This window comes from Arvicanthis niloticus, chromosome 19 (assembly GCF_011762505.2).
Source record: "Arvicanthis niloticus isolate mArvNil1 chromosome 19, mArvNil1.pat.X, whole genome shotgun sequence".
Taxonomy (NCBI): domain Eukaryota; kingdom Metazoa; phylum Chordata; class Mammalia; order Rodentia; family Muridae; genus Arvicanthis; species Arvicanthis niloticus.
In genome coordinates, this window is record NC_047676.1 from 37,515,959 (window position 1) to 37,543,291 (window position 27,333).

Below are 27,333 nucleotides of genomic sequence, written 5' to 3' on the forward strand. Positions count from 1 at the left end.
TGAGAACTAGGGTAGGTTGATACCTTAACTCTTAAGCTTGCCACACCTTGCCTTGGTATCCTGGCTGCCTTAAGCACAGGATTATCAGCCAAGCAGCCAGCTCTCTTCCTAGCCACTTGCCATCCGGAATACTCCTCAGCCTTTGGGAAGCTTTACTGCAACCACCATTGCTTCTTGCCTCTGGGACGGAAGAAACTATCCAGCTACTGAAATATAACTCCAACTCCTAACCTCACGGTCTCAGACATGAGTGTTTCAAATAGCTAGCACTGCATCTCTTGCCTCGGCATGTCTTGGTAAACTCTAGGTAACCTTGAAGCCTTCTCCACCCACTGCCAGATGGACACTTGTTTCCCTAGTGATCCATCAGGCCTGTGATTGGTGCCCACCATGGTTCTGTATGAGGGAGGAACTGCCAGGATTGGTTCACATGCTATTACCACATTTTTCCCCCCTGGCTATATAATCAGGTTATTTGTCTCAATTTATTACAACATTAACCTTTAGTGAAGCCTTCTCAAGCAAGGTAGTGACGGGCAACTGAAGGCCTTGTGTGGGCTGTGGATTAGAACCTGAGTGGTGTCAAGCTTCCAGGGATACCCTGATCTGAGCAACTATAGGCCTCGGCCCAGTGTCACTTGTCACTGGAGGGCTAAGGAACACTGTGTCCGAGGCCTATAAGGAGAACTTTAACCTGGAAAGCCCCACCTAACTGTTCTGGGATACAGGCTGTCTTCCACTGTCACTAAAGGCTGTGGGAAACTGAGGATTACAAGAGAAAATGCCTGAGGACACAGATGTTAAAAGGCTGAAGTTATACCTCCTGGCTCCAACCTGAGTGTTCAAGCAGTAAGTCTCTGTATGTTAGAGTGTTTGAAACTCTTAACACTCTTCTGGGTTTGTCTGCCCAGCCTCTAGGCCCCGGGCACTCACTCATGTTTGCCAACACAGGAAAAGCTTCCCCTACTCGCTATTCCTATGGGGACGATTAAAAGGTTCCCGACCAGCTGATGGATAACACCTCCTATATTCCAGACACTGCTTGGTCTTAGAATGCAAAACAATACACCTATGGTCTGCCAGGGGAAACTTCTCAATAAAGATGCCAAAGAAAAGTGCTTAGTGTCCTGACTTGGGGCTGGTTCAGGTTACTTATGGCAGTAAAGGTGGACCAGCTTCTATAAGCTTGAGGATGGCAGTAAAGACGATCTCAGCAGGTAATAGGGCTGGAGAATCTCTCCCTTGACTTAGCCCACAGAAGGGTGGCTTTTGAGTAAGACCTAAGCCAGGTATCCCTCACCTAGGGCGTCCCCTCAGTCCAATTTCTTATGAACAGAGAGCTTGGAGGGAAGGAACATGAGAGTCTTTGGAGTCTCTCAGAAAGGGCTTCATTTTCTAAAAAAAAAGCTCCTCAAAGGGGTTGAAAGAAAAAAACAAAACACAACACAACAACAACAAAACCGAGAAGCAAAAGCAAAAGCAAAAGCAAAAGCAAAAGCAAACAGCCCCCATCACCACCACCACCACCAAAAAACTAAGGCATTAAGGAAATAGAAGAGTCCTCCCGGAGTAATCTCCAGGCTTTCTCCCTTTGCCTGATGTGATTACAAGGAAAGACTTGTTCATTTTATTTATTTTGAATTCGTAAAGATTTTTTTTCTTTTCCCCCTTTCTCCCTCCCAGCCACTCCGGCTTGGGTTTCCATATGACTCATAATTCCTTCTGAAAGTGGAGTCGAATTCATAAAAGTGGTGGGGGGGGGGGTGTGCGGGAGAGGCTGGGAGCTCCAGGGAGTCTTCACTACCTACACTGTCACTCAGCTCCCGGCGCGAGTGGCAGTCGGGGGTGGGGAAATCCAGCCTGTGCGGATGGCGGATACTATTAAAGCCCCAGCGGCGCGCAGCCGGACCCGGTGACCCGCGGCGGGTGCGGGAGGGTCTGCGGCTGGCGGGCGGCGCTGCAGCAGCCTGGGCACGGCCGCCGCCCGCGGGCGCGTGTGTGCGCGGGTGTGGGAAGGCCGGCGTGCGGGCCGCGAGGGGTGTGCGCGCGTGAGTCGGAGCGGGGCTCGCCCCTCGCCGGCGCCTGCCGCTCCACGGCTGCCGATCGCTCTCCAGCGTTCCGCCCCGGCCCCCTTCGGGCCCCTGGGTTCCCTACGGCCGTCAGTCCGGGCGGGGGAGGGAGAAAGTGAGACTTGGTGTCATCACCATCCATTGTCAGAACGGGAGGAAATTGGAATCCAGCAGCGGCGAGCAGCAGCTGGGCGGTCACATCTGGGAATGCAAAGCCGACCTCCCCCTCCTCCTCCTCCTCCACCTCCTCCTCCTCTCTCACCCGGGATCACTTCCGAAACCACTTCGCCTTCAGCCCCTGCCTCGGCCAGAGGTTTCATTTTTAACTGAATATTTACGAAAGCTGGAAGCGTGCGAGGGGGGTGGGGTGGGGTGGAAATAGCGGCTGCTTCTTTTCCAGGGATTTATTTAATGGGGATGTGTTCAAGGCAAGAGAGAATTCAGAAGGATATCGACGTCGTGATCCAGAAGTCCAGAGCCGAGAAAGACTGCCTGTTTGCAGGTGAGTTCTTGCCTCTCGGATCCTGGGACCTGGAGCCAGCCTCCCCTCCGGCCACCCCGGATTGCCCAGATTTCTGACCGCGACGCGTGTAGCTGGGGGTGTGGGGCGCCAAGTCCCCATTCCGGGTGCATTTGGAAACAGCTGCAGCCGCTTGAGCTGGAGCCCCAAGGGGAGGGGGACACGAGCCTACTCCCGCCCCCCACCCCAAACCCACCAGGCCAGGGCAGTCTCCGGCTCCGGGGGCAGGACCCGCGCGGTGAGAGCGGAGGGGCCGGGCACTGGATTCCAGCCATCGGCGGTACCCGGAGCATCCGAGCCTTGCCTCCGGGCTCCGGCAGCCTCGGCCGAGCGGGGCGGGCTAGAGCCCGGCGGGTTTGCGCCATCGGCCGAGCGGCGGCGGCGGCCGAGAAGGGACCGGCTGCGCTGCGCCGCGCTGCTCCCGCCAGGCGCCGAGGGCCCCGGAGAAGGTAGCGCAGGGCCGAGCTCCCGCCCCCTCGGCTGCACCCGCTCCTCGGTGAGCGCGCAGGACACCGCCCCGGGGAAGGAATGGATTCCCGGGGTCCCCGAGCTACGCAGGCCCAGCCTGGGGGTCGCTTTGCGTCCATCTTTGCTCCCCCCGCCCCCAAGGCCGAGGGCAGTTTGGGCTTCGCAGCCCGAAGCCTGGCAGGGGCTGCTTCCGGCTGCCTGGCTGGGAAATTCCCGCTGTTGCTATGGCACCCGGCACTTGTTGCGGGGGGCGGCCTCCCGCTGCACCCCGCGGGGTGCTCCGCATCCCCTCCTACACCGCCCTGCTGGCTGCCCCTAGCTCTCCAGCTTTTGCTTTCCTCCCTATCGGGCCTCCTTGGCTCACATGAAATAGCAGGTTCAAGACAGAATTGGGGTTAAAAGCAACCCATCGGGGTGGCTTATAACACGACTTTCCGTTTCAGATTTCAGATACTCAGACTCCACCTTTACTTTCACCTACGTTGGCGGCCCCAAAAGGTATTTATGTGTATAGAGTTGCTTCATTTCCTGTTCACACGCTTGTGTTTCCTTTGTTCTTAGCGTCTTCCGTGTTTGGATATTTTGCTTGTTTGTTTAAATCTTGGGGCTGCATCCCTAGCCCGATCTCTCCCGATTTTAGATAGCAGAGGGAAAATAAATATGTTTGAAGTTTTTTTTCCCTCTAAAACTACGCTACAGAGGATGAGCAGAACTCCTCATACTAAGAAACTGTTCCACTTCGGTAGTAGATTGTTCTTTAGGCGTTCTGGATTTGACACATATGAGTCGGTGCAAAACTGGTATATTGAGCATGAAGTGAAATACGTGAAAGACATAAATTGTCACAAAATAGTTTGATCGTCAGTGGTTATTTTCCCAATGTGTGTGTTTACATTTTCCTGAAGGTTCACATAAACATGTGGTCTCCCAGTTCGCCAGACGTTTTCTTTTTTTTTCCTCTGCAAAGGAGTGGTTATTTTGGTTTTCACATTTAGTTGTAGAAAAGATTTTGGAGAGTTATGTGTAGCTGGAGTGGATGGCTTTTTCCTTGGGGGAAGAATGAGAAATGCATGTCTTAGTAGTAAATTGTCAGGGCTTTGATGCAGCGCAAAGTCAATTTTGAATTGAGGAAGAAGAATTTGCATCAAAAGTTTCTGTGTAAACAAACCTTGTTCTCTTCATTTTTGTGGTTTGGGTTTTCTTTATCTTTTTTAGAGATCAACTGTTTTAAAAGAGCTGTGGCTACCGACTTAGTCTGTGGAGACATTCCTCAGCCTAGTGCTGTTGTTAGGAGTTGACATTCAAAATAGCTTGACCACATCCCAAAATATCTCAGCTAATGGAAACATTTATGAATATAAAAATTGCAAAGCAGCTCTGGTCTGTAAATATTTTTTTAAAAGCATGATACTAATGTGTACCTTTAAAATACTTAGAATTTATGCTGCTTCATTTATCTCAAAAGAAAATTTTAGAATGATTATCCTGTACTCAAATAAAGTCACCCTAAGTCCCAGGATTGGCCTAACACTGATTGACTAGCTGAGGGATGTTATCAGTGAATTACTAAGCTTCATTGCCTTTGGGGGAGAGAATAAATTATGTTATTTCCTAATTTCTGAGAGTACCATCATTTTTGTAATTATGGATCAAATTAAATTAGAGGATGTTTGATTAAATTAACGCCGCCGTAATACTTAATATCCAAAGGACATTATTATGTGACTGATGTCCTCTTGGACAACTATAAGGGCTAAAACATTCTTTGTGTCAATTGAAATCATTCCCAGGCACTCAGGTGGAGCCAGTTGTCACCTTCCTTTAGTGAATCCTGGGGACAGGAATATTCCAAGTGGGTCTTTCTTTCTTTCTTTCTTTCTTTCTTTCTTTCTTTCTTTCTTCTTCTTCTTTTTTAGAGTTTTTTTTTAAAAGATGTTTTATTTATTTACATTTCAAATGTTATCCCCTTTTCCGGCTTCCCCTCTGCAAATCCCCTATCCTATCTCTCCTTACCGTGTTTTTGAGGGTGTTCACCCACCTACCCACTCCTGTCTCACTGCCCTAGCATTCCTTTACACTGGGGCATATTCTTTGAGGTAAGGGTGTGTGTGTGTCTTTCCTCTGTAGCCTAGCCTGGCCTAGAACTCAAGGTAGTCCTTCTGCCTCAGCCTTCCAGGTGCTCTGATTTCTGGTGAGACACTTGTGGTCTCAGTGTTTATACCAGGGTGGGCACACTATGACTTTAATCTCTTACATCTGTTAGATTCTACAGTTAAGATTTTTTTAATTAGCAATTCCTGAGCTAGAGTTCAGGAGCTGGAGGTGGAGAAGTTCTGAATGTCTCCGGAATCATCTCTAAGGTGTTGGGATGAAGAATTAACTAATTAGGATAACATCAGTTTTCACTGTAGGAACAAGTACCATGACTACTTTTGAAGTGAGAAACGTTTCCTTTGCTATGTCATTCTATTACGAGGTAATGTTTTTCTGTCGTGCCTATTTGAATATCTGGGCCTTGTGTGTATGTTATGGAAAGACATTATGAGAGCTCAGTGATTGCCTTGTTTTCTCCGAGGCTTGTTCCACAGCGCAACAAATAGAAAGTTGTTTAATACAGGGCAATAGAAAATCCATTTATATTTGTATTGTGGAGCAGAGATTTGCTTAAAAATACATTTCTTCCATTATCTATATCAGAGACCCACAGTTATCATCCATTTCCCAACCTGACATAGAGATCGGGCGTTTCAAATTAAAATGACCTTGCTGGATTTTGATTTATTTATGTATTTTAAAAATTGATTTTGATCCAGCCCCACTGTAATTCAGGCTGGTCTGGGATTCACTGTAAAGATCACTCTGGCTTTGGACTTTTGTGTTTGTCCTGCCTCTGCTTCCTGAGTGTTGGAGTTATAGACGTGACCAACGACACCAGCTCTGTTTCGATTTAATGTGCTTACCAATTTATAGTATTGGATTAGTGTTGCCTTAGCAAACAGAGTAGACGTCACCATTGAAGGAAGTCTTCTACAAAGAGTAGAACATGAATTGATTTTAGCTGCTATTTCATTTAAACCATTAGAAATAATTTTCAGTTCAAGTTGTAGATAAAATTTAACATAACCATTTTAGTATCTGACACTTTCTAAGAATGACTTACATGCCCCAAACATTATAAAAAGTAATCATTCATATTACTATTAAAAGAAAGAATACTGAACTTTCATGCTTGCTTTTGTGTGTGTGTGTGTGTGTGTTAAGTGGAAATGCAGAAAGATGATTTGATGGTTCGGCCTGAGTATTGGCCTTATATGTAGGGGCAAAGTACTGGTTAGTATTAGGTGTCCTGCCTTGGTGGAATGAGCTGAGAGATGAGGATAAGAAGATGCTTGGATCAAAGCTGGGAAAGTACCTGGAGTTCCTCTCCTCACTATAGGGTGTGTTGAGGCTTGGAGACAGTTCAGCACGAACGCGCGGTGAGGTCCCATTTATGCAGTTAACTGAGGAGAGCCAAGGTATGAATCTCTGTTCTGCCACAGTGCTGAGGCCTGTGCTGCTGCCTGTGTAAGCTTCTTGACCTTCCTCAGGGTGCAAACAGGTCCACATAAACAGACACACCAGACAACAGAGCTGTACAGACTCTGGTAATGTTTAATGTCTATTGGCTGGGGAGAGGTGTTAAATATTGTGAACATTACTTTTCCAGGTTTCTACCTCTGCTTAGCATTTGTTCAATACATAATACTGCTTAACTCTCTCTTTCTAGCAGTGTGGTCTTTTAACAGCCCCCGTTCCCACCCTGAATCCCTGTGCTGCTTGATTCCTGATGTTTGCTAAGAACAGACCTTAACTGGCCACAATTTAGAGTTCATGCAAAAAGTCATGGTTTTTTTTTTTTTTTTTTTTTTTTTTTTTTTTTTTTTTCCTCTTACACTTTGTCATACCTCAGACCTTTTGGCATTTTTTTTTTTTTCCTATAAGAAGTAGCAGGACATTCCTTAAAACCTCAAAGGACAGAAGCTCTAATTTTGCATCTTGCCTGCAGTGGTCAGACAGGGAGTTAGTGCCAGAAGAAACAGAAGGGATAAAATGTGCAGTACCAGATAGCGAGGGGATAGGAAAGCTGACTAAGTCTTTGGGGCCAGAGGTTATTAAAGTTTAGGGCGGAACCAAGAATGCAGTTGCTCTGGACTGCCCGACTGCAGATTTCTCTGGGATTCCCTGAGCTTTTCACCATGGAAAGATTGTGACAAATAAAACATATGTTTTAAAAACTTTAAAAACCTCTGGTCCTTAGAAGTTTAGAATGGGCTGGTGAAATGTCGAAGCTGGTAAAAGCACCGTCACCAAACCTGATGACCTGACTTCAGTCCCTGCACCCACCAGTCCTCTGAAAGTGTCCTTCGGTCTAGACCTGTGTCCCATGGCTTGTACCTTAGCAGGTGTGTGTGTGTGCAAATGTAAGTGAGTGAATGTGTTCACAGGTGCAGAAAAGATAAGTTAAAATGTTTAGACAATAAGACATACAAAAAAGGAAGAAAAACACCACAGAGTTCTTCTGACTTCTGTTAATGTAATTTTTTTTTTTTTTAAATCTACGTATAAAACTCACGCATCAAAAAACTGGATTACATTCTTCTGGGGGTTCACATTTCTTTGGTGTGTAGTCTGAGGGACTGAACACAGCATCTCCATGCTCTACAAGCATCCCACCACTAGTCTGCATCCCTCCCCTTCTTTTTACTCTCTATATTAGTGTTTTACTACACAGGCTAGACCTGAACTCATTCTATAGCCCCAACTAGTCTGGCCCTTTTGATATTCCTGCCTCGGCTTCCAGAGGAGCTGGCATCACAACCTTGGGTCACTGGTGTTGGCTGAGAGGTGACAGTTTAGAGCATCATATTAACGCTTTTCCTTTAGAAAGGATATAAATATAATGACATGTTCATTAAATGGAGGTGTCACCAGTCAAAAAGCATGGCTGCATCTCAAGGATTATAATATTCAAAGTGAGTATTCCGTATTCCTAAAATATCTATATGTGGGAGTCTGAAGTAGGAGAATTATAAGTTCCAGGCCAGTGTGGCATATGTATTAAAACCCCACCATTAAAAAATATCTAGGATTTATATCAGAAATTATGAAATTTGAAGGGTGGTATTCAGCAGAAGTTGTGCGTTTGCCCATCCACGTGTAGCCTCAGTTTATGGGTAATCCTCCTTCATGACGTCACGGGTGGATTGACATCTTTTGGAGTGTAATTCCTTCTCTAAGGAAATGTTTTGGAGCATTGCATCATAGTAGTAGTGCTCCTTGAAGCATTTGCTGCCTCCTGTTTCTCAGCACGTTCTGCCTGGGTCCTTCTGTCGATACTCTGCCTCTGTCCTTATACCTTCCAATCCCTAGGCATCGTTGAGATGCTTGCTAAGACAAGATTTTCATCTCAGCAATCTTTGCCTGGAACCATTCCCTCTAGAAGCCTGCTAGATGTTTCTAAAGCCGTATCATAATACACAGATGAATTCTACATATGAAGGGGTGACGTCTTCATCCGTCCACATTTACGATGAGATGCCAGTAGGTTGATAGGCGTCTGTGATGTGTAACCTACCCAGCACCCTGGTTTACCAGCTCAGTACACTGCTGAGATTGGGTTTGCTCTCATGATGGAAGGGCTGGGTGATCATCATAAGAATGGATGATATCTTAGGGCTAATTTGGAAAAAGATATAAATTAAAAAGTAGAAGTTTTCTGCTGAGTTCATATTGCCTTTGCATGACTAAAAAGTGGAACGTGTAGGTTACAACTTCCTCCATCAGGGCCTGTCTGTTGTAACGAATTGCTTGTTCATATATTTTTGTAAGAATTTTAAAGGAACGTTGGCCTATTCCCTGTGGCTTCCCTTGTACCTTGAGCACTGTCTAGTACACTATTCTTTACCCATAAGTAAATGTTTTAAGAATTATGAAATGAATGCTAAAAAAAATCTGGCATGTAAGCAGGAATTCTCTAACTTAAATGACCAAATATGGAGATACTTGTACACTCGAGAGAGCCCTCGCTCTGCTAATGCCACTTGTAATAGAATTGCATTTGAATTCAACGTAACAAAAGTTGCCTGGCCAAGTTATAACTTCTGATTTTTTTTGTCTCTTACCTTCAAGTTGCTTTGTGTGTGTGGGGGGTGGGGGCAGACAAACACATGGTGCCATTGTTTAAAGACAACACTCCAGTTGTTTGGTAGACTAGAAATTTGAACTCTTAAAATTAGTTAGTCCAATTTAAAAAAATGCAGGAGTCTGGTCACCAAACCAATTTTCAAAAAGGCCTAAGCCACCCAAGTTCTCAGAGTGTTAATTTCATACACATGGAGGCTTTAGGGAGAGACAGTCTATACGCTTGCAAAAGGGGACTGGTTTTCTTTGTATTTCATTGGTAGCAAAGTACCTAGCCTTTAGTGTGTGGATGTGTGGATAGGTGTTCATGCCATGAATATGATGTGACCAAGTGTGGAGGTCAGAGGACCACGTTTCAGAGTCAATTCTTTCCTTCCACCATACGGGTTCTGAGCCTAGAACTCAGGTTGCCAGGGTCAGCATCAGATGCCTTTACCTACTGAGCCATCTTGCCAGCCCTGGACTTCCTTAGAAAGGAGAGTGTATATAATATATAAGCATGTGGGTTAGGAATCTGAATCTGAAGGGTGAAAGAGGTAATCCAATCAAATTTTTATTGTTCAGGAAGTATATAAGTGCTTAATAGAGAAATCCTGGAATATGCAGTTATTTGAACCATCAAATGCCCCTCAAGATGTCAGAAAAACGATCACTATTTTAAAATACAAAATTAACATATTTCTTTTGGCAGCAGGACCTTGTTTACCATGATTTAATATTACATTATTTATTATCCCCCCCCCCACTTTTTAAAAGTGTCTTCCTTAAAGTGTGAAGGCCACCTCAGATGCTGGGATGGCTGGAGAAGGGAGTGTGAAGGAAACTGAATACATAAATTGGAACCCCCAGTACTGGGATTGAACCTGTGTCCCTTTTGCATGCAAAGCAAGTGTCGCTGCGCAGCTGGACATGGGGATGTACATCTGCAGTCCTAGCACTTAAAAAGCAGAGGCAGGGGCATTTCTGCAAGTTCCAGGTGGGTACATAACCCTGATTTAGGAAGGACAGCAATGGTACTGACACCCCCCTCCCATCCAGCTGCTCTGTCTTGTATAAGTTGTTTAGAAATGAATTCATTATTAAATGAAATTTCAAGCCACAGACTTAAAGTAACCTGAGTTTTGCATGAATAAGGCTTTATTAATGTGTATACATTTAAGATATTTAACCTTTGTTTTGTGGATTAAGGCAATACTGTTCATGATACTTATTTTGCTGAACATAGTCTCCGAAGAGTGCCTACCTATCTTCTTTCACCTCCTGTGTTTACCCTGAAGAGAAGTAGGCATTTTGTTGGTTACTTTATATTATAGCTAAAGAAATTGAGGGTAGGGCAATTTAAAATAGGTTAGCTTTGCGCAAGACAGTAGGGCTATAGTTCAGTACAGGTCAATGTTTATGTAAGGTTTAGGGGAATTGGTTCAACTGGCCTGACCAGAGTTGTTGGGACTATTTGGGGACAGGGAGGGGTGGCTAAGGGATGTTTTCTAGGGTCAGTATTGAAAAATCTACTGGTTGGCAAGAGATGTGACTGGGCACAGTGCAAAGTGTAATAGTTGGAAAATTATGTACCTTAGCCCTGGAATGTTTAGGCAAATATTTGGCTAATCCATTTAAATTCCCCATCATTACACTGCAGCATTGAGGAAAAAAAATATAAGAGAAATTTTCATCAATCCTGAATATATTTTTAAATTTTGTACCCTGATTTGCCTTCCTGTGCCTCGTGCTTTAATAGGTGAATCTTGCTTTAAGATAAAGGCCACTGATTTAGTCAGTTTATCCTAGGCAAGTATTGACAGTGAGGTGCTTTTATTTCATTTCTAAAACACCATTTTTCTATACCTCAGTGAATGCTGTAGGAAATAGGATAATAATTATTTCTATTTTAGTATTTGAGACAAAGTCTCACTTAAGAGCACAGATCAGGTCCTTGACTAGAAATTCTCCTGGTTGAGCCCCCCTCCAGTGCCTGGATCAGAGGTGTATGGCACCACAACTGGCAAGAAGTGTATTTTTAGAAATTTATTTTTGTATGTGTGCATACGATACGTGTTATGCCCAAGTTCTCAAGTGAAGGCGCTCCTGTGCTGGGGTGTATGTGTAGATGTCAGAGGTCAGCCTCAAGCTGTTTGCTTCTCAGCCCCCCCCCCCCCCCCGCCTCCCTTGAGACAGTGGCTCCTTGCTGCTTTTCCAGTGTATATACCAGGCTGTCCAGCCTTTGAGCTTCCAGGAGATTGTCCTTTCCCTACCTTCTATCTCCCCCGTGGAGTATTGGGATTGCAAACAAGTGATACCACATTCAGCTTTTACTGGGTTCCGGGGATCTGCACCCAGGCCACCAGGCTCTACCCACTGAGCCACCTGTAGTGCCCCTTGTCCCCACTTTACTTTTGTGCTGAATTCAGGTTTCCTCTTAAACGTAGCTCCTTAAATGTTTGGCGCCGCTGCCTGCGCATTTGACATCTTCGTCTCAGTTCAGCCTGTCAAAACAAAACATTTCCCCTTTAGAACAAGCTTCGTTCTCTAGCCTTTTCCTGATCAAAATCCTGAGTGAGGGATTGGGGGTTAGAGTCTCAGGCTTCACAGATCCAGCTGTCCCTTCCTGATGTTCTCCCACACTTTCACTCCTAACCCCCACCCCCCTCCACCACCCCACACACACTTAGGAACTGCTCTTGGCACAAGTATCCCCCTGACCCCCCCAGCATTTACTCAATGCCCTGTTGACCTCAACATAGACTAGCACTTTAATAGAGTGTCCTTTAAGGTCCTCATTGTTATATTCTAACCCATTCAGTTTTCTTACCAGCTGATTTAAATTGTTATTATTTTATTTATTTTTTTTTAAAGATAAAATCTTGCTTTGGAACTCCAGCCTGGAACTTGCTATGTAATATAGGCTAGTCTGGAATTTAAGTCTGTTCTGCTGGGATTGCAGGCATGCACCACCAGACCCAGCTTTCTTAAGTGTTTCCGTTAGCACAAGTTGAACCATACATGTCTGTTCAGCGGCTTTCCAGTGTCACCATCATTTTTTCCCCATCAATTTTAAATTCCTGGTTTGGGTTTCAGGAAGCACTTTCCGTACCCACCCCTGTTAGGCAACATCTCAGGCTTCTAACTACTGACTTTCTTTTCTCCGTTTGTTGACTGCTGTCTCTCCATTGAGCAGCAGTTTGATTAATTTGGCATGCAGCTGCTCAAAGCATATGGATAGTAAGACATCCCACTTGTATGATGTAGTTGGTTTGGGTACCACCGAGGTTGTGGATCTTAGTATCATAGAGACAAGCTCATTGGTGTTTTCCCAGTGGCACATCCACTCATTCAGATGTGTAGTGTATTAAGAGGTGGGTAAAACTAGAGGACAGGTTACAATCTGATAGGATAAGAGGGCACGTGGATTATCACCTTCTGTGGCTGGCTACTGGTAAGCCCCAGCAATGAGAGTCTTGAATGTCTTATCCCGGCATTCGTGAGAGGGAGTCTGGCTGAGATACTGAATATAGGGCGACAAGGCCTTCCAAGACGGCACAGTAGTAAAGCACCTTCCTTCCATGCCCAAGGCCCTGAGTTCTGTTCCAGCTCCATCGTCTAAACGGAGGATGACAAATGGCTCCACGTTCAGTTTAACATCGAGGGATCTGCTGAAGCCTGTCAGAGTCAGGCCAGTTCTCTCTGTGCAGAGCAGGAATACAATCCATGTTTATCTCACCACACCATTAAAATGTGGTTTGAAAGGTGAATCTTCAACCAGCGATGAAGCGCTCGGCTTACTTTGAGACCCCCTCGCAAAAAAAAAAAAAAAAGCCAAACCAACCAACCAACAACAACAAAGCTCACCAGCCTCTGTTGTATCTTTGCTTCTTTGCTCAACCTGTAGAGGCTCCTGTTTAAGAATCATTGATGAAATCATTGGGGTTGAAATGTGGAAATTGAGACACAGAAATGACTATATTTTCTGGCCTCTCATACTTAGGAAGAAAAATACTGAAAACACAAGACAAGGACAAGATCAGATATCAACTACACAGCCTCAGCCTCAAACCAGCTTGATTATAAGTCAAAACAAGGCAAAATGATCCCAGAGAGATACATCAATATTTTGTTTAGACACTGTCATTCCAGTGCCACTTAGTGTACCTAGATATAGTGAATATTTATGTTTCTTCATGCCAGAGTGTTACTATTTCCTGTATCATATGAAAGCATTCCCCAAACCGTTTTATTAGATGTCAGGGCTGTGGCCAAATATGTCAGGGAAATGCTCAGTTGGTTGTTATTGAGTCATTTTGATGGTTAGCATCTCAGAGTCTTTTATATAATGGTGCTCATTATATATATCCATGAGATGAATGAAGTTTTCAGGGTTGCTCAGACTTACTCGGTTATGGATCTAGCCTGTCTCTGGAGAGTTGTTTTTATGGAAAACACTTTGGCAAACTCTGTGTCTTATTCATTGGAAATAGTTTCCGGGTAAACAACAACGCTGTGCATGGAAATTACGGGTTCTTATTGAACCCTGAAGAATTTCTTTTTAGCTTTTTAATTTTTTAATGACTGTGCTTTATAACAAGGAGAGTCCTGATTAGAAGGCAGCTGCTTTTAATGGCATTAACTTTTCTGCATGTGGATTTATTTCTGTGGTTCTTCCTCCTCTTCCTGGTTGTGCCAATGTGGGTTCTCAGCTCTTCTTGCTTACTGAAGGCCTGAGGTTAGTACGGACATCCTTCCTGCATGATTAGAAGTCAGACTTAAGGAGGTGGTGTAGGTAGATAATGATTCTGTAGAAGTGCTAATTATATCCTTTAATTTCTGTTGCTGTGCTGCTGTAGATTGTCTTAAGTGAACAGTCTGATGGAGCATCCTTTGGAGAAATTTATGATAGGGGAACTCTGGAATTTGTCCAGATAGTTCATTTCTTTGATACATTACATTGAGAAGGCACTCCCTCAAACAAACCAAAACCCTAAAAAACCCAAAAACAGAAAACCAAGCCAAGCCAAACCAAACCAAACCAAACCAAACCAAACCAAACCAAACCAAACCAAAAGCAGCAACAATCAAGTAACCAACCAACCAACCAACCAACCAACCAACCAACAAATGATGAGAGAAAATATCTGTTTGGCTAAAGCCATTTCCATTATGGAATCCCTGATACATCAGTCTCAGCCTCCTGTGTGTGGAGAACACAAGTGTAAAGTGTTTAACATGCCCTTTTAAAAGGGAGCACCTGATAGTTAGCCTTACAAAGTCCTGTATCACTTTTGGTGGTACTTGATTACAGCCCAGAAGCCTCTGCTTTTAGGTGCACTGTGATGGGCACAGGGGTTGGCAGGTGTTTTGGATAGGTCCTGGTGATTGTCACTGTCATAAGAATTATGACTGCTCTATGGCTTTTATGATCCAGGGAGGCCACAGGCACATAATGATAACAAATAGTCTGTTCATTTTAAATTTCTTATTTAGATGCGCAAAATCTTAACTGAATGAATTGTGTGTGACAACCCAAGAGACAGGACACACGCACACACAGCCCTTAGCTTTGTTTTCCTATTGCTGTAATAAAATACCCTATTATTATTATTATTTTTTAAAAGCCTTAAGAAAGGATTTATTGTATCCCACAATTCCAGGTTACAATCAGTAGGAGGTTGAAGCAGCTAGTTACATCATAGCCAAGAGCAGAGAGAACAGATGTATGTATGCTTGTATTCAGCTCACTCACTTCACTCTTACATAGCTCAGACCCAAACCCTAGCTCAGCCTAGGGGATGATGCCGCCAACAGTGGGCAGGTCTTAGCACCTTAGTTAAAGTAGTCAAGATAATCCTCCACAGACAGATATGTCCACACAGTAACCTGATTTAGGCACTTCCTTACCAAGACTTTCTTCCCAGGTCATCCTAGATCATGTTGAGTTAACAACTAGAAACTAAATCTAACCTCTGTACCTTGTCATTGAATACCTATGAACAGTCTTAAGGTATTAACTCCTGACTTAGTTTGAACACTAAGACCTACCAGGTAAAGCTGATATAGTAATCATTTCTTATTAAAATATATCACAACAAGACACTAAAGAGAAAAATATCTACCAAAAAGTAGCTATTATTTTATTACCACTATAAAATTTGAAATGATTTCTGTAATGAGTGGTCAGACATATTTTTAGGTAACTGAGGAAAAAGTCAGACTAATTTACTGTGAGCCAAATTCTTTTTCCGTAGGGAGGAAAGCAGCCTAGCGGAGATGGTGATTTCAGTGTGTCTTAATTAGGTGATTTCAGTGAGATTGCTATTCTTGGTTGAATTTGGCTTCTGACTGGTAGAACTTGGGCCAAGAAATGCTTTAAACTTAATTTTTTTGAAATTGTACTAGTTTAATTTAAAAATGTGTTTCATGTGTTGACTTCCTATGCCGTTAGCCTAACATTTCCTGGACCTCCAGTTCTTGATGTCTAACTCATGCAACATCCTTTTCAAGGGTGGGCATTTGGCAGGGGGAGATTTCCATCTGCTGCAGGAGTTTTATAAAAGTTTCTGTTTTTCGAGATAAGGAAATGATTTGCAGCTTGCGAGTACATTTTGAATATTATCCTGCTTTAATTGTATTTTTAAGGTCCAAAGCCAAGACTTCCCCAACCTGTGCATAAAGATTCTAGCATAGACAGTTTTAAAAAGACTTATTTATGTGTATGTGAGCATGTCCACTGCATGTATGTATGTGCACTTTGTGCCTGTGTGTCTAATGTGCAAAGAGGCCAGAAGAGAGTGCCAGATCCCTGGGAATTGGAGTTACAGCTGTTTATTAGCTGCCCCGAGGGTGCTGGGAACTGAACCTGGGTCAGCTACAAGAGCAGCAAATGTTCATAACTGCAGACTTCTCTCCAGGTCTTAAGAATTTTTTAAATATTACCAAAACAAAGAGGTTTGAATCAAATAAATATAAAATAAAATAACTAGTTTTATGAAGTAAACATACTTGGCACACACACACACACGCACACACACACACACACACAAAAGAATAGTCTGTGTTATAGTCTCAGCTAAGTACCTGGAAATCAATCCTAATTTATATTAATAGAAATCTATCATTGGTTATATTCATATAAGATTATAAACTAAACAATAAGCCATTATTTAGTATTCTAAGAGATATTAACAACCTTATAAAGAGTTTTTATCCTTCTATGGGGTACCCTCTGTGCCTGAGAAATATATTAATATGTAAGCTGGACTCTCAGTGAGTAACAACATATGATATAAAAAGATCGTGTGAATGCACAACCTTAAAACAGCAGCGGCACATTCATTTAGTTGCATTCATTCATTTTGGAGGCAGAGTGTCCTCAGATAGTTCAGGCTTTCCTCAGATTCCTTGCGATCTTTCTGCTTTTTCTTTTTCAGTGTTGGGATCTAGAGGTCACCCACATGTCTGGTTTATGAATTGATTTTCCTCCCCGAGACCTCGCTATATATGAGTCCATACACCCAGTGAAGAAAGACATTATTAAAGCGGGCATGGTGCTACAGACCCGCAATCCCAGCACTTTGGAGGTAATGGCAGGGTGAATAGGAGTTCACTGTCATTTTCAAGCATGTAGCCAGTCCAGGGCCAGCATGAATTACATGAGAACCTGCTCCTCTCTCAAGCAAAAAAGAAAAACAACAACAACAAAAAAAATCAAAACCAAAAGCAAAATAAAGAAACACACAAAAGAAAGAAAAGAGAAAGAAAGGAAAAGAAAAACTTTCATTAAATTTTTATCTAAACAGAGTTATATAGTTGGGTTCTGAGGACAGTTTTGGGTGCTGGCCTTGCCTTGTGCCTTGTTTGAAGCAGGGCCTCTATGTTACATCACTGTGAGAGGTTTAGCCATAGCTGTTCTCCAGTCTAGGCTTCCATCTTTTAAGGGGTTGTTTCTAAGTGGAAATGGTATGCATGTGGTAAGAAATAGATCAGAATTTGTCTGGCTTGGCGGTTTACATCTTTAATGCCAGCCCTTAAAAGCCTCCCAGGACGAGTTTGAGGCCAGCCTGGGCTACATAGTAAGCCTATATCTCAACAAAACAAGACAGAGTCATAAAATTGGATCTGAGTGAAGAAGTAAAATCTGCTATGGCACCAATCCAGTCAGCCCGGAACACTGCTGGCGCTGAGCTCTGCCAGGTTTTCGTAAGATCTATGCATTGCTGTGAAAATACAAGCAGGAGTCACTTTTGTAGCCTGCTTGAAGGCATGCAGACATCTCAAGTTTTACGAATGTCACCGTCGGCTGGAATGAAGTGTCCAAAGAACAAACGGACAGTCTAGTTGACTTGGAGACTAACTTACAGGTCATTTCCCACAGTGGAACAAAGGCAGGTTCTACTTTCAGCTTAAAAAAATAAAACCAAACCAACCAAACCAAGCCAAACCAATGGAGACAAAACAACTTGTGTTTCCTGGTTGTCAGAACAACTGAGTCATGACTGTCTGATCTCATTAGAAATAAAATGCTGTCCCTTAATCATTTTAGTAATCATAACTTAAGGGCCCTTAAATATGTTTCATTTTAACAAAGCTTTCAATAAAACATAACCAAGCACTTGAGATCTCTCATGGCTTGCTTCCTTCCTCCCTTCACTTCCCTCCTCCACCTCTTCCTTTTCTTCTTTCTTTTTCTCCCTCCCTCCCTCCCTCCCTCCCTCCCTCCCTCCCTCCCTCCCTCCCTTCCTTCCTCTTCCCTCCCCTCTCTCTTTTTCTTTCTGCCCCCCTCTATCTCTCTGTCTCTCCCCCACCCCGACCCCCACCTCTCTGACTTAGAATGAATTGACTTTTAAAACCCTGTTTAATCCTGACCACTGAGCGCTCACTATGTAGTCAAGGTACTACTGATCTGAAGGCAGTTCCCCTGTTCAGCCTCTCTGGCTCACTGTCATTTCCTTCATCTACAACAGTAGCTTCACATGTACCCACGTGTACTCCTGCAGCCCAGAAGCCTCTAGGAGTCCTTAACTTTTGTGAGGTAAAGGACTAAATTGAAAAGAAAAAAAAAAAAAAAGAAAGAAAATCAAAACAAAACAAGAACAAAACAAACAAACAAACAAACAAACAAAAAAGCCACTGTCATCATTAAGTGGACAAATTGTTACAGTTTCCTTGCATCTGCTGAGGACATCCCAGCCATTAGCCCCATCTTAGTCCTTCTTTCTTCCTTTTCCTCATTCTGTTTGCCCAGTCTGTTGTTTACGGTGTTAATGGACATAGGTTGTTAGAGTTGTTCTTGGAGTAGCAGATTTTCTTGATGGATCTGAATAAATAGAAGGATTTGGTTTTGTGAGAATAAAAAAAATTATCTATCTATCTATCTATCTATCTATCTATCTATCTATCTATCTATCTATCTATCTATCATGTGAGTACTTGTGTGTGTGTGTCTGCCACAGCAAGTGTACAGAGGTCAGAGGAGAACTTGTAGGAATCAGTTCTCTCCACACGCCATCAGGCTTAGAGGCAAGTGCCTTTACCTTTCGGCTGAACCGTCTTGCTTGCCCTTGTGATACATATATACATACATATTTGGTAGCTTCAAACCTTAAAATTTTCTCTCAGATTCTTAGTTCATAGTTACGGCTCTGTCCTGACAAAGCAGTGTACGTGTCATACATAGAGCCATCTGTCATCTTGGCAGATGGCTACGCTTAGGTGACTACAATTTGCTGTGTTGATCAAGGTTATGCCATTGGAAACTCATTTTCCCAAGTGTGGTTACATTATTCACTTTTTTGGCTTTTGGAGATAGGGTTTTATTTAATAGTAGAAACCAACCTGGACCTTACTCAGTGTATAGTTTAGGCTTGTCCTGAATTTATGGACCACTTCCTGCCTCAGTGTAATGGGGTTGGCTAACACATACCCACTGACTTTTCTCGAGTAGAGAAATCTGAACAGATTCTAGGGCTTGATGAAATAGACCAGGGCTTGGGATTGTATGTGTAGCTTGGTGTAACTTCCTTCACTTGTAAATTGTTTATTTTATTTGAATATGCGTTGAATGTTCTTCCATCAGGAATAGGAAAGTAACCTTTTGCTAAGCTAAATTTTAATCAACTCATCAGGATGTTTTTGTAGCCACTTAACATTTTCAACTTATGTGCTAGTATTTAAATTTCTGGATAGCAGGACTTGTCATCCAGGGTGATAACGGCCTCATTATGGTAGAAATAAAGTTTAGCATTTCAGTTATTTTATCTCTGTGATTGTGTGTGGGCATGGCATGCAGATGTGGAGGTCAGAGGGTGACTTCTGGGAGCTGGTTCTCTCCTCCCAATGTGGGACTTGGGCATCAAACTCAGACTGTCACATTTTTAAGCCAAGCCTGAATCATCTCACCAGCCCATCCTTTTAAATTGCATATATGTTAAGTTATAAACAATGGTTTGAGGGGATAGGGAGATGGCTTAGCTGGGAAACTGCCTAGGAGCTGAGTTTGGATCCATTTTACTCACACAAAAATCCAGGTACTGGGATATTAGCCTGTAAACCCAGTGCTGTGAGTGAGGGAAGAGGAGGCAGAGACAAATTAATCTCTGGAACATCTGTCAGTGTGAGTTCTGCACTCAGTGAAAGACTCTGCCTCAAAACATAAGGTAGAAGGCTGCAGAAATGGCTGGGTAAGGCGTGCTTCGATCTTGCAGACCTGAAACTGGTTCCCAGAACCCATGTTGGGTGCTCACAACTACCTAACTTCAGTCTATAGGATCTGAGTCCCTCCTCCGTCCTCCATGGACACTGTCCTGATATCTACCTCTCCTAACACTCACATATACACATAATTAACAATAAAAGTAAGGTGGAAAGCAATTTTGGGATGACACCTATCGTCAACCTCTGGCTTCCACAGGCATATGCAAACTATTGTACCTATTTACCCCTGAGTGCATACTCTTCCCCCTGGAGATATGTACACAAAATTGCCTTTCACAGCACAGAGACAATATGTGCTTGCTTATATCTCTTTAATCTTGCTGTTATAAAATCAAGCCTAGAGGCCTTATACTATTTAAAAATTTCAAATTAGGTCATGTAAATGCTGTGTTGGGCTTTCAATTTCTAAGAAAGCTTCATCAACAATAGTTAACGGTAAGCTAGATTTAGGCGTGGACCAGAAGTGAACACAGAGTGATACTGGTATTTTGATGTTAGTAAACTGTTTTTCTGTGATTTCTTACATCTGAATGACAGCCTCTTTTTTCCCCCTTCCTGAATGAATATTGGGACATATGGTCTAATAAGGGTGTGTACATCATGGAGGGCAGGATAGAAGGCTTCAAATCAGGACTGACCTGGAAAAGCGTAGGTCCTGGTTTTTGTGGCTCAGGAGGGGGAAGGGCTGCATGGGCATTCTAGAAGCCCTGGAAAGTAGAATGCACATTGACTGCAAAATGCAGAATCCCCCAGGAAGGGGCTGGAGAGTTTCTGTGCTTAATGCGGGGGGGGGGGGGGAACTCAGATTGAAGCCTTCTAACCCTCTTCTTAGGCATTGCCTTCCACTGGGTAGCACTGAACTGTGAAGACCCATTTCCTATGAGCAAGTGTTTAACCCTTCTCAGATGGTCCATCAATCTCAGAGCACTGTAAATACATTTTCCCCCCTCTGGCTACTTCACAAGGACACTGAGGATTAATTAAATAAAAAAAAAAAAAGTAGTGCAACGAACACTGAACACCCGGGAGGCAATAGAGAGCTGTTTACCGCTTTCTCAGACTTCTTCCCCTACTCATCCAGCTTACAGCTGTTTGCTGAGTTCAGATCATAATGAAGGAGCGACACCAGGCAGCCTAGTTGGGGGAACAAAGATAGAGGTTTAGTATGATGTCTGCTCTCTTTATGTGTTCTTAATTTATTTAATACCTTAGTTTTTGATTATTATGTGTCTGCGTGAGTTGGGGCACATGTCAGAGGACAGCTTTGTACAGTTAATAATCTTCTTCCACGTTTTTGTGTATTTTAGATACCAAGCTTGGGAGGTAAGGCATGGTGGCAAGTGCCTTTATCAACTGAGTCATCTTGCTGTCTCCTCACATTCATTTCTAAGAACGCCTACAGTATGAGTTTGCAAGTTTGCAGCGCTGCTTGTGTCAGCAAAGGTTGATCTTTGATTGACATCATGCTCACATATTTACACTTTGTGTATTCACATCTTTTGAAATTTAGATGTTCTTTCACATCTATAAAGTATGCATACAACAAACTCGTGCTTTTTTATGTATTGTGATCAGTACTGTGTGGACTTCTTTTTGCCAAAACAGTGAAAATACATCTAGTCTTATTATACAAGGCACATTTAGGTTTAATTTTTTTTTTTTTTGAGGCAGAGTCTAATGTTGTACAGACTAGTTCTGAATTTGTTGTGTACCTGAGGATGTCTCTGAACTAAATCCTGCCTCCGTCCGTATCCTAAATGCTGGGGTTACAGGAGTGTACTGCCAAGCACGGCTATTTTAAAGGAAGATTTTCTTTTTAGTTATAATAAGCATGTGTATCTGTGAGTGGGCATATGTGCATATGAGTGCAAGTTATTGGGGATCAGAAGAAGGTGCTGGATCTCCTGGAGATGAAGTTTCAGGCAGTGGTAAAACACTGTACACAGGCATTGGGAACCAAACGCAAGTCCTCTGCAAGAGCATCATGCATTCTTAACTACTGAGTCCTTTCTCCAGCCCCATATGCTCAGAATTTTAACGTCATAGGTTTTGTCAAAACCACTAGGCTTACTTTGCAAAAATGAAGACTCTTATTCTCCAATTTAGCATTAAAGAAGTAGACATATGCTAATCTACAGACTGAATTAAAACATGATGCTATCTAAGGTCACAAATCAGTAACCATTTAGAAGCTACTTTAGAAGAATATACGCTATTTGCCAGGGAGGCAGGGGCACCTTTTTAGTTGGTTCTTCGATTTTGACTTTTGTTAGTTTAATAGTCTCGTTTAATCGTGTGTCTGTTTGTTTATTTGGTATAAGATTGTAGCAAAGGCTGATTTGAACTCATGGGCTGGACATTCTCCTTCAGCTTCCTGAGGAGCTGAGCCAAGGGGTGTGAGCCGCAGCACCTGGCTTCCAGTTTATTAAATGAGTATTAAAATGAATGACTTGGGCTACTGGCCTGAAAATTTTATGTTAATCTTCCATTTTATTTAAGCACCTGGAAGTAGGTATGTTCTTTTGGTGTCTCTGAGTCTCTCCCCTGGCTTTGAAAAGACATAAGATTCTCTGAATTAAACATTGAAGAAAAGAGAAGAATTTTCTTGATTTAGTTCTCTGTTTGTGCTATGTATATATGTATGTATGTATGTATGTATGTGTATATGTATGTATGTATGAGGCAGGATCTTTCTATGTAGCCCAGAGTGGCTTCAAAGTGAAATTATATTTGTAAGTTGCCACATGCAGTAGGGCTTGTGCTTTTGTAAAAGGGCAAAAGTGTCTCTGAGATGGGTAGCCCTGTCACTGTCCAGTAGCTTGCTGAAAGGGGAGATGGGAGCCGTGCTGGTAGGATAAAGCAGCACTTATAGGCTTAGAGCCACCGATAAGAAGTTGTGGTGTATAATAATGCTAAAACAAAAGAAAAATTACAGGCTCTGAATTACTACGTTGAGACTAACGGTTAGTGACAACCAAGACTTCATATGTATTCATGAATTCTATTTGCTGCAACTGCAGGAGTGTTAGAAAAACGATAAAAATGTCTTAGTCTAGTTTTGATAGCATTGGCAACCAACTTCTGCTTGGAGCGTGTGAGTCTCTCTGAGAACTTAGGGCACTATATAAGACATAAGCTTATGTTTTAGTGAGTTAGCATCTAGTCCTCAATTTTAATCACATAGTCATGATAACAACAAATATAACATAAATAATAATAAAGCCTTATTAGCAAGATGGTTGTAGGGAAGACAGGGACTGGGACATGCTGTAGATGGCAAGACTTCTTCCGGGTCCTCCTGGGGATTGGAACAGGAGTACGTGCTGTCTCTGTGTTGGGTGCTGCGTCTGCCAGCCATTCTAATGGCTCTCCCAAAGATGGTTGGTTATAGTCTTTGCTGCCTCAGCCCTGTGTCTCACTTAGCAAACAGTTGTTGTAGACTACTTTCTCAGAAATATGTATTTTATAATCTCCCTAGGTCTCCGGATTTAGTTTAAACATGTTATTTGGAGTAGATTAGAGAACACGGTAAATAAGCCAGGGTTTCTGGAATGCCAGCCTTACTTGTGGGGAGCCATACACCACACAGAAGCATCTGTGTTATGACACATGCCAATGTGCCTTCCTTAGCCAATGACAGGACATCTAACTTCACTCTGGTTTAATTGCAATAATTTTCTTGTTTATTTTACTCTAGTTTCAATAATAAATTGGCTTTCTGGCTTGATTGGCTCAGGGCTAACTCTTGTCTTTCAGGATTTGTTTTTTGTTTGTTTGCTTGTTGTACTATTTATTTATTATTTTCTTTAGCTCTTGCCTTTCATGTCAGTGAGAGCTGTTTTCCTGGGACATTGCAGGACAGCTTCTTCCAGCTGCGGTCCTTCTCCCTTTCCCATGTCCAGATGCCTCCTGTCCCCTGCACCACCCCGAGAATCAGGAATCAGGGATAAAATGAACCATTCCTAAGTCAACCCTTGCTGTTTTGTGAGAGGTTCTGTCTGTGTAGCTAAGGATGACATCTCCGTAGACTTTCCTAATTCCTGGGATTATAGACAAGTGCCAGTGTGCTCAGACTAGCATGGATATTTCTTGGATAACATTTCTGCCACAGTGATGGTTTTCACATTTCTGTTTTATCATAATTTTTCTTGGCTTAAGGAAATGTAGAAAGCAGTTGGCTTTATCTTAGGCAAATAGAGGAACCATGCTGTGTGAGAATAGTTCACCCTAACCCAGCAGAACACCCCCCTTGGTTAGAGTGTTCTCAGGGCACTTTTGTAACCAGTATCAGTGAATCTACCAAAGTTTCAAAGAAGCCTCAAAGAGAGCAAATAGGCATTGCATAAGAAGAAGTTTCATAACAATGGTTTCTTCAGGAATGACATAAGAAACCATGTTTCCAACATATGCTAGGGGATAATAATATGGAAATATTTTATTTTGCATAATTCTACAAGTCACATAAAATTTTTATGGCATCCTTGACTTAGGTTTTATGCACACAGATTTATATGAGATTTATATGATATAAAGGATGTATTGATGTGAATTAGTAACTATCATGTGAATTAGGGATTAAATCATGAGATAGTTCTCATGTCCAGGTAAGATGAAGTTATGAAAGCCCTCGGTTAGAATTTATGTTATGTCTTGAGAATAATTATAATGTGTCTCATTTCACTTTTTCTCTTGCCATCCCCTCTACCAACCCAAATCTGGCTTGTTCTTAGTCAGCTGCCATTTTCCCAACTAGGCAAGGCCTGAGGCCACGAGCAGCATACTTGATGCTCTGCTAAGGATGCTGGCTCAGGCGGCCAGAGACACCAGCCCTGCAACCCACAAGACGCCAACATGGGAGATGGCTCTGCCAATCTTCTACATTATCTCCACAAGGCTGGGCTGAGCACAGACCATCTTTTCATCCACATGATACCCAGTAGAAATGAGACTTTAATGGTTAAAGATTATCCAATAGCTTTATATATTTGGCAGTGCTCAAATATCAAGATGCCTACACAATTGCAAGTGTTAACCAATTACCTAACATAGATATAACTTGTTACCCAGGACTGCTCTCGGTACATGTGTGGTCATCCATGGCTCCTACCTCTCTGCTTCTCAGCTCCTTCTCTTCCTCTCCTTACTCCTCCTACCTTACCTCCTCCCAACTTGCAAGGAAAATATGCCACTTTATAGGTTCAGGTGTCTTGATCTTGAATAGCAGCATTCTTCAGGTCAGTTTTCTTATTTGTGACAACTAGAAAAGATGTTTAAATTCAGGCACTGTTTCTTGATGAGTTCTTTGTGTGTGTGTGTGTGTGTGTGTGTGTGTGCTACATAGTTCTTGAGGGAAACATAATCTTCCAGAAATGTGTACTCTGAAACTGTAGGCTGGCTACTTGCTCGTTTTCCTCACCCCATCTATTTTGCCAGATATCTCAGCCTTGATTTCCTTGGCATTAGTGGAGCATACCTTTGGTTATATGGCAACAAGCAAACAACTGCAAAGTTAGAGCCACGTAGTTCTATTGAGCTTTGCTAGTCCCCCTTTCTGTCCATCTTGGTGGGAGCCTCTACTCTGTTAATCCACTCATGGAGTCAGACTGAGGCATCATATGCATGCTACCTGGCAACACTGTATTTGTTGTTTTTCTGATTAATGGATCAAAATACCCAACAAAAGAAACATAGGGAAAGAAGAGGTCATTTTGGCCCATGGTTTACGGGTGTCCAGCCATCATGGTGGGAAGACATGGTATCAGAAATGGGAGGTAGTGGCTGATGTCTGCAGTCAGGAAGAGAGTGATGGGTGCTCATGAATGCTTGAGCATGAAGTTGAGCCTCCCACATCTAGGATGGACCTTCCCACTTCTCTTAACCTAACTGAAAAACTCCCTCACAGATCTGCCCAGAGGTCTGTCTCCTAAGTAGTCTAGAGTAGTGGTTGTTAGACTATGGGTCTCCACCTCTTTGGGCACAGGGGTTGAATGAGCTTTTCACAGGTGTCACCTAAGACCATTGAAAAAGACAGCTGTTTATATTCTGATTCATAACAGTAGCAAAATCACAGTTACAAAGAAGTAGCAACAAAAATAATTTTATGGTTGACAGCATATGAGGAACTGTACCAAAGAATGTAGTAAAGGATGAACTAAAGGATGCAGTGTAGGATGCAGTAAGGACGGACTGACAGATGCAGTGTAGGATGCAGTAAGGACGGACTGACGGATGCAGTGTAGGATGCAGTAAGGACGGGCTGACGGATGCAGTGTAGGATGCAGTAAGGACGGGCTGACGGATGCAGTGTAGGATGCAGTAAGGACGGACTGATGGATGCAGTGTAATGCACCACTGCTCTAGATCCTCTCAAGTTGATAAATGTGCATTCTCTGTTTTGTCTCCACTTCAAGTAAACAAACTTTAGAGAACTCTACATGGATCTTTTATTACCTCAGTGTAGAAGTGACACTTGCTGCTTCCTCTGTCATTGCAGGGTGGTGGTCACATTTTCTTGTAGATCTGGGCAACTCTAAGAGTTGTAGGAAGGCTGCATAAGACCCCATGGTCAATATTTCTACATCTGAATCTGATACTACCTAAAAAGGTTGCAATTTCTGAATACTCAATACAGTTGGTGACAAATATTTAATTTCTTGTGCTGGTAAATGTCTCCACTGTTCACCCATCTTTGCCCACCTCAGAAATCTGGTACTGCTCAAGGTACCTGCCTTTTCCATTAAGAGAACACAGATAATCATCACATTCTTGCTGGTTTTAATTCCTTGAATACAGTCAATGACCCATAACAGAGGTCCATCCTCCATCACTGTCTCTTCTTGCCTTGGGTCTAATTGCCTTTTCTAGATTAGTCTCTCCTTATGCAGGTTTGCTTCATCCCATTTCACTCAGCCCACAGCAAAACTGTCTCTCTCAGGTACCTACAAGATCATGCTACCTCCTCTTGCGGCTCTTCCAAGTTGCTCTTGACCGAAGAGTCAAATCCAATTTCTTCATTGTAACACTCAGATAACCTCCGATTGGGCATATCCACACACCCTCTTTATGTATGTGGGCTTGTGCCATGATGCACATGTTGACACCAGCCTGAGAGAACACACTCTCCTCTTTCACATGTCGGCTCTAGTGATGAAGTCCAGGTTGTTAAGGCTTGCCCACTCAGCAAGTCCTCTCACTAGCCTTTGAATCATATCTCTTGACCATTTTAGCTTCAACTCACCAGTCTCCACTATTTTATTACCCTTATTATTTTTGTCAAATCTGTTTTGTTTGTTTGTGATAGGGACTCAGTTAATCCAGATTAGCCTGGAGTTCACTGTTTATAGCCCAGGATGGCCTTTCTTGTGTCAAAGGACTATAACTTACATGTAGTTTGCT

The 27,333-nt window shown here is 42.8% G+C and overlaps 1 protein-coding gene across 2 annotated transcripts in view; it reads left to right on the top strand.

The window, feature by feature from the left end:
- The first annotated feature begins 1,907 nt into the window (after nucleotides 1-1,907).
- Nucleotides 1,908-27,333, top strand: part of Parp8 (poly(ADP-ribose) polymerase family member 8) — a 165,354-nt gene continuing 139,928 nt past the window's right edge. The window contains exons 1-3 of one of the 2 annotated variants that reach the window (XM_076916193.1): nucleotides 1,908-1,926; nucleotides 2,470-2,571; nucleotides 3,501-3,555. In XM_076916193.1, coding sequence (XP_076772308.1) covers nucleotides 2,481-2,571; nucleotides 3,501-3,555 — 146 coding nt within the window. In that variant the 5' untranslated portion in view covers nucleotides 1,908-1,926; nucleotides 2,470-2,480. The other variant, XM_034523612.2, reaches the window with a different exon arrangement.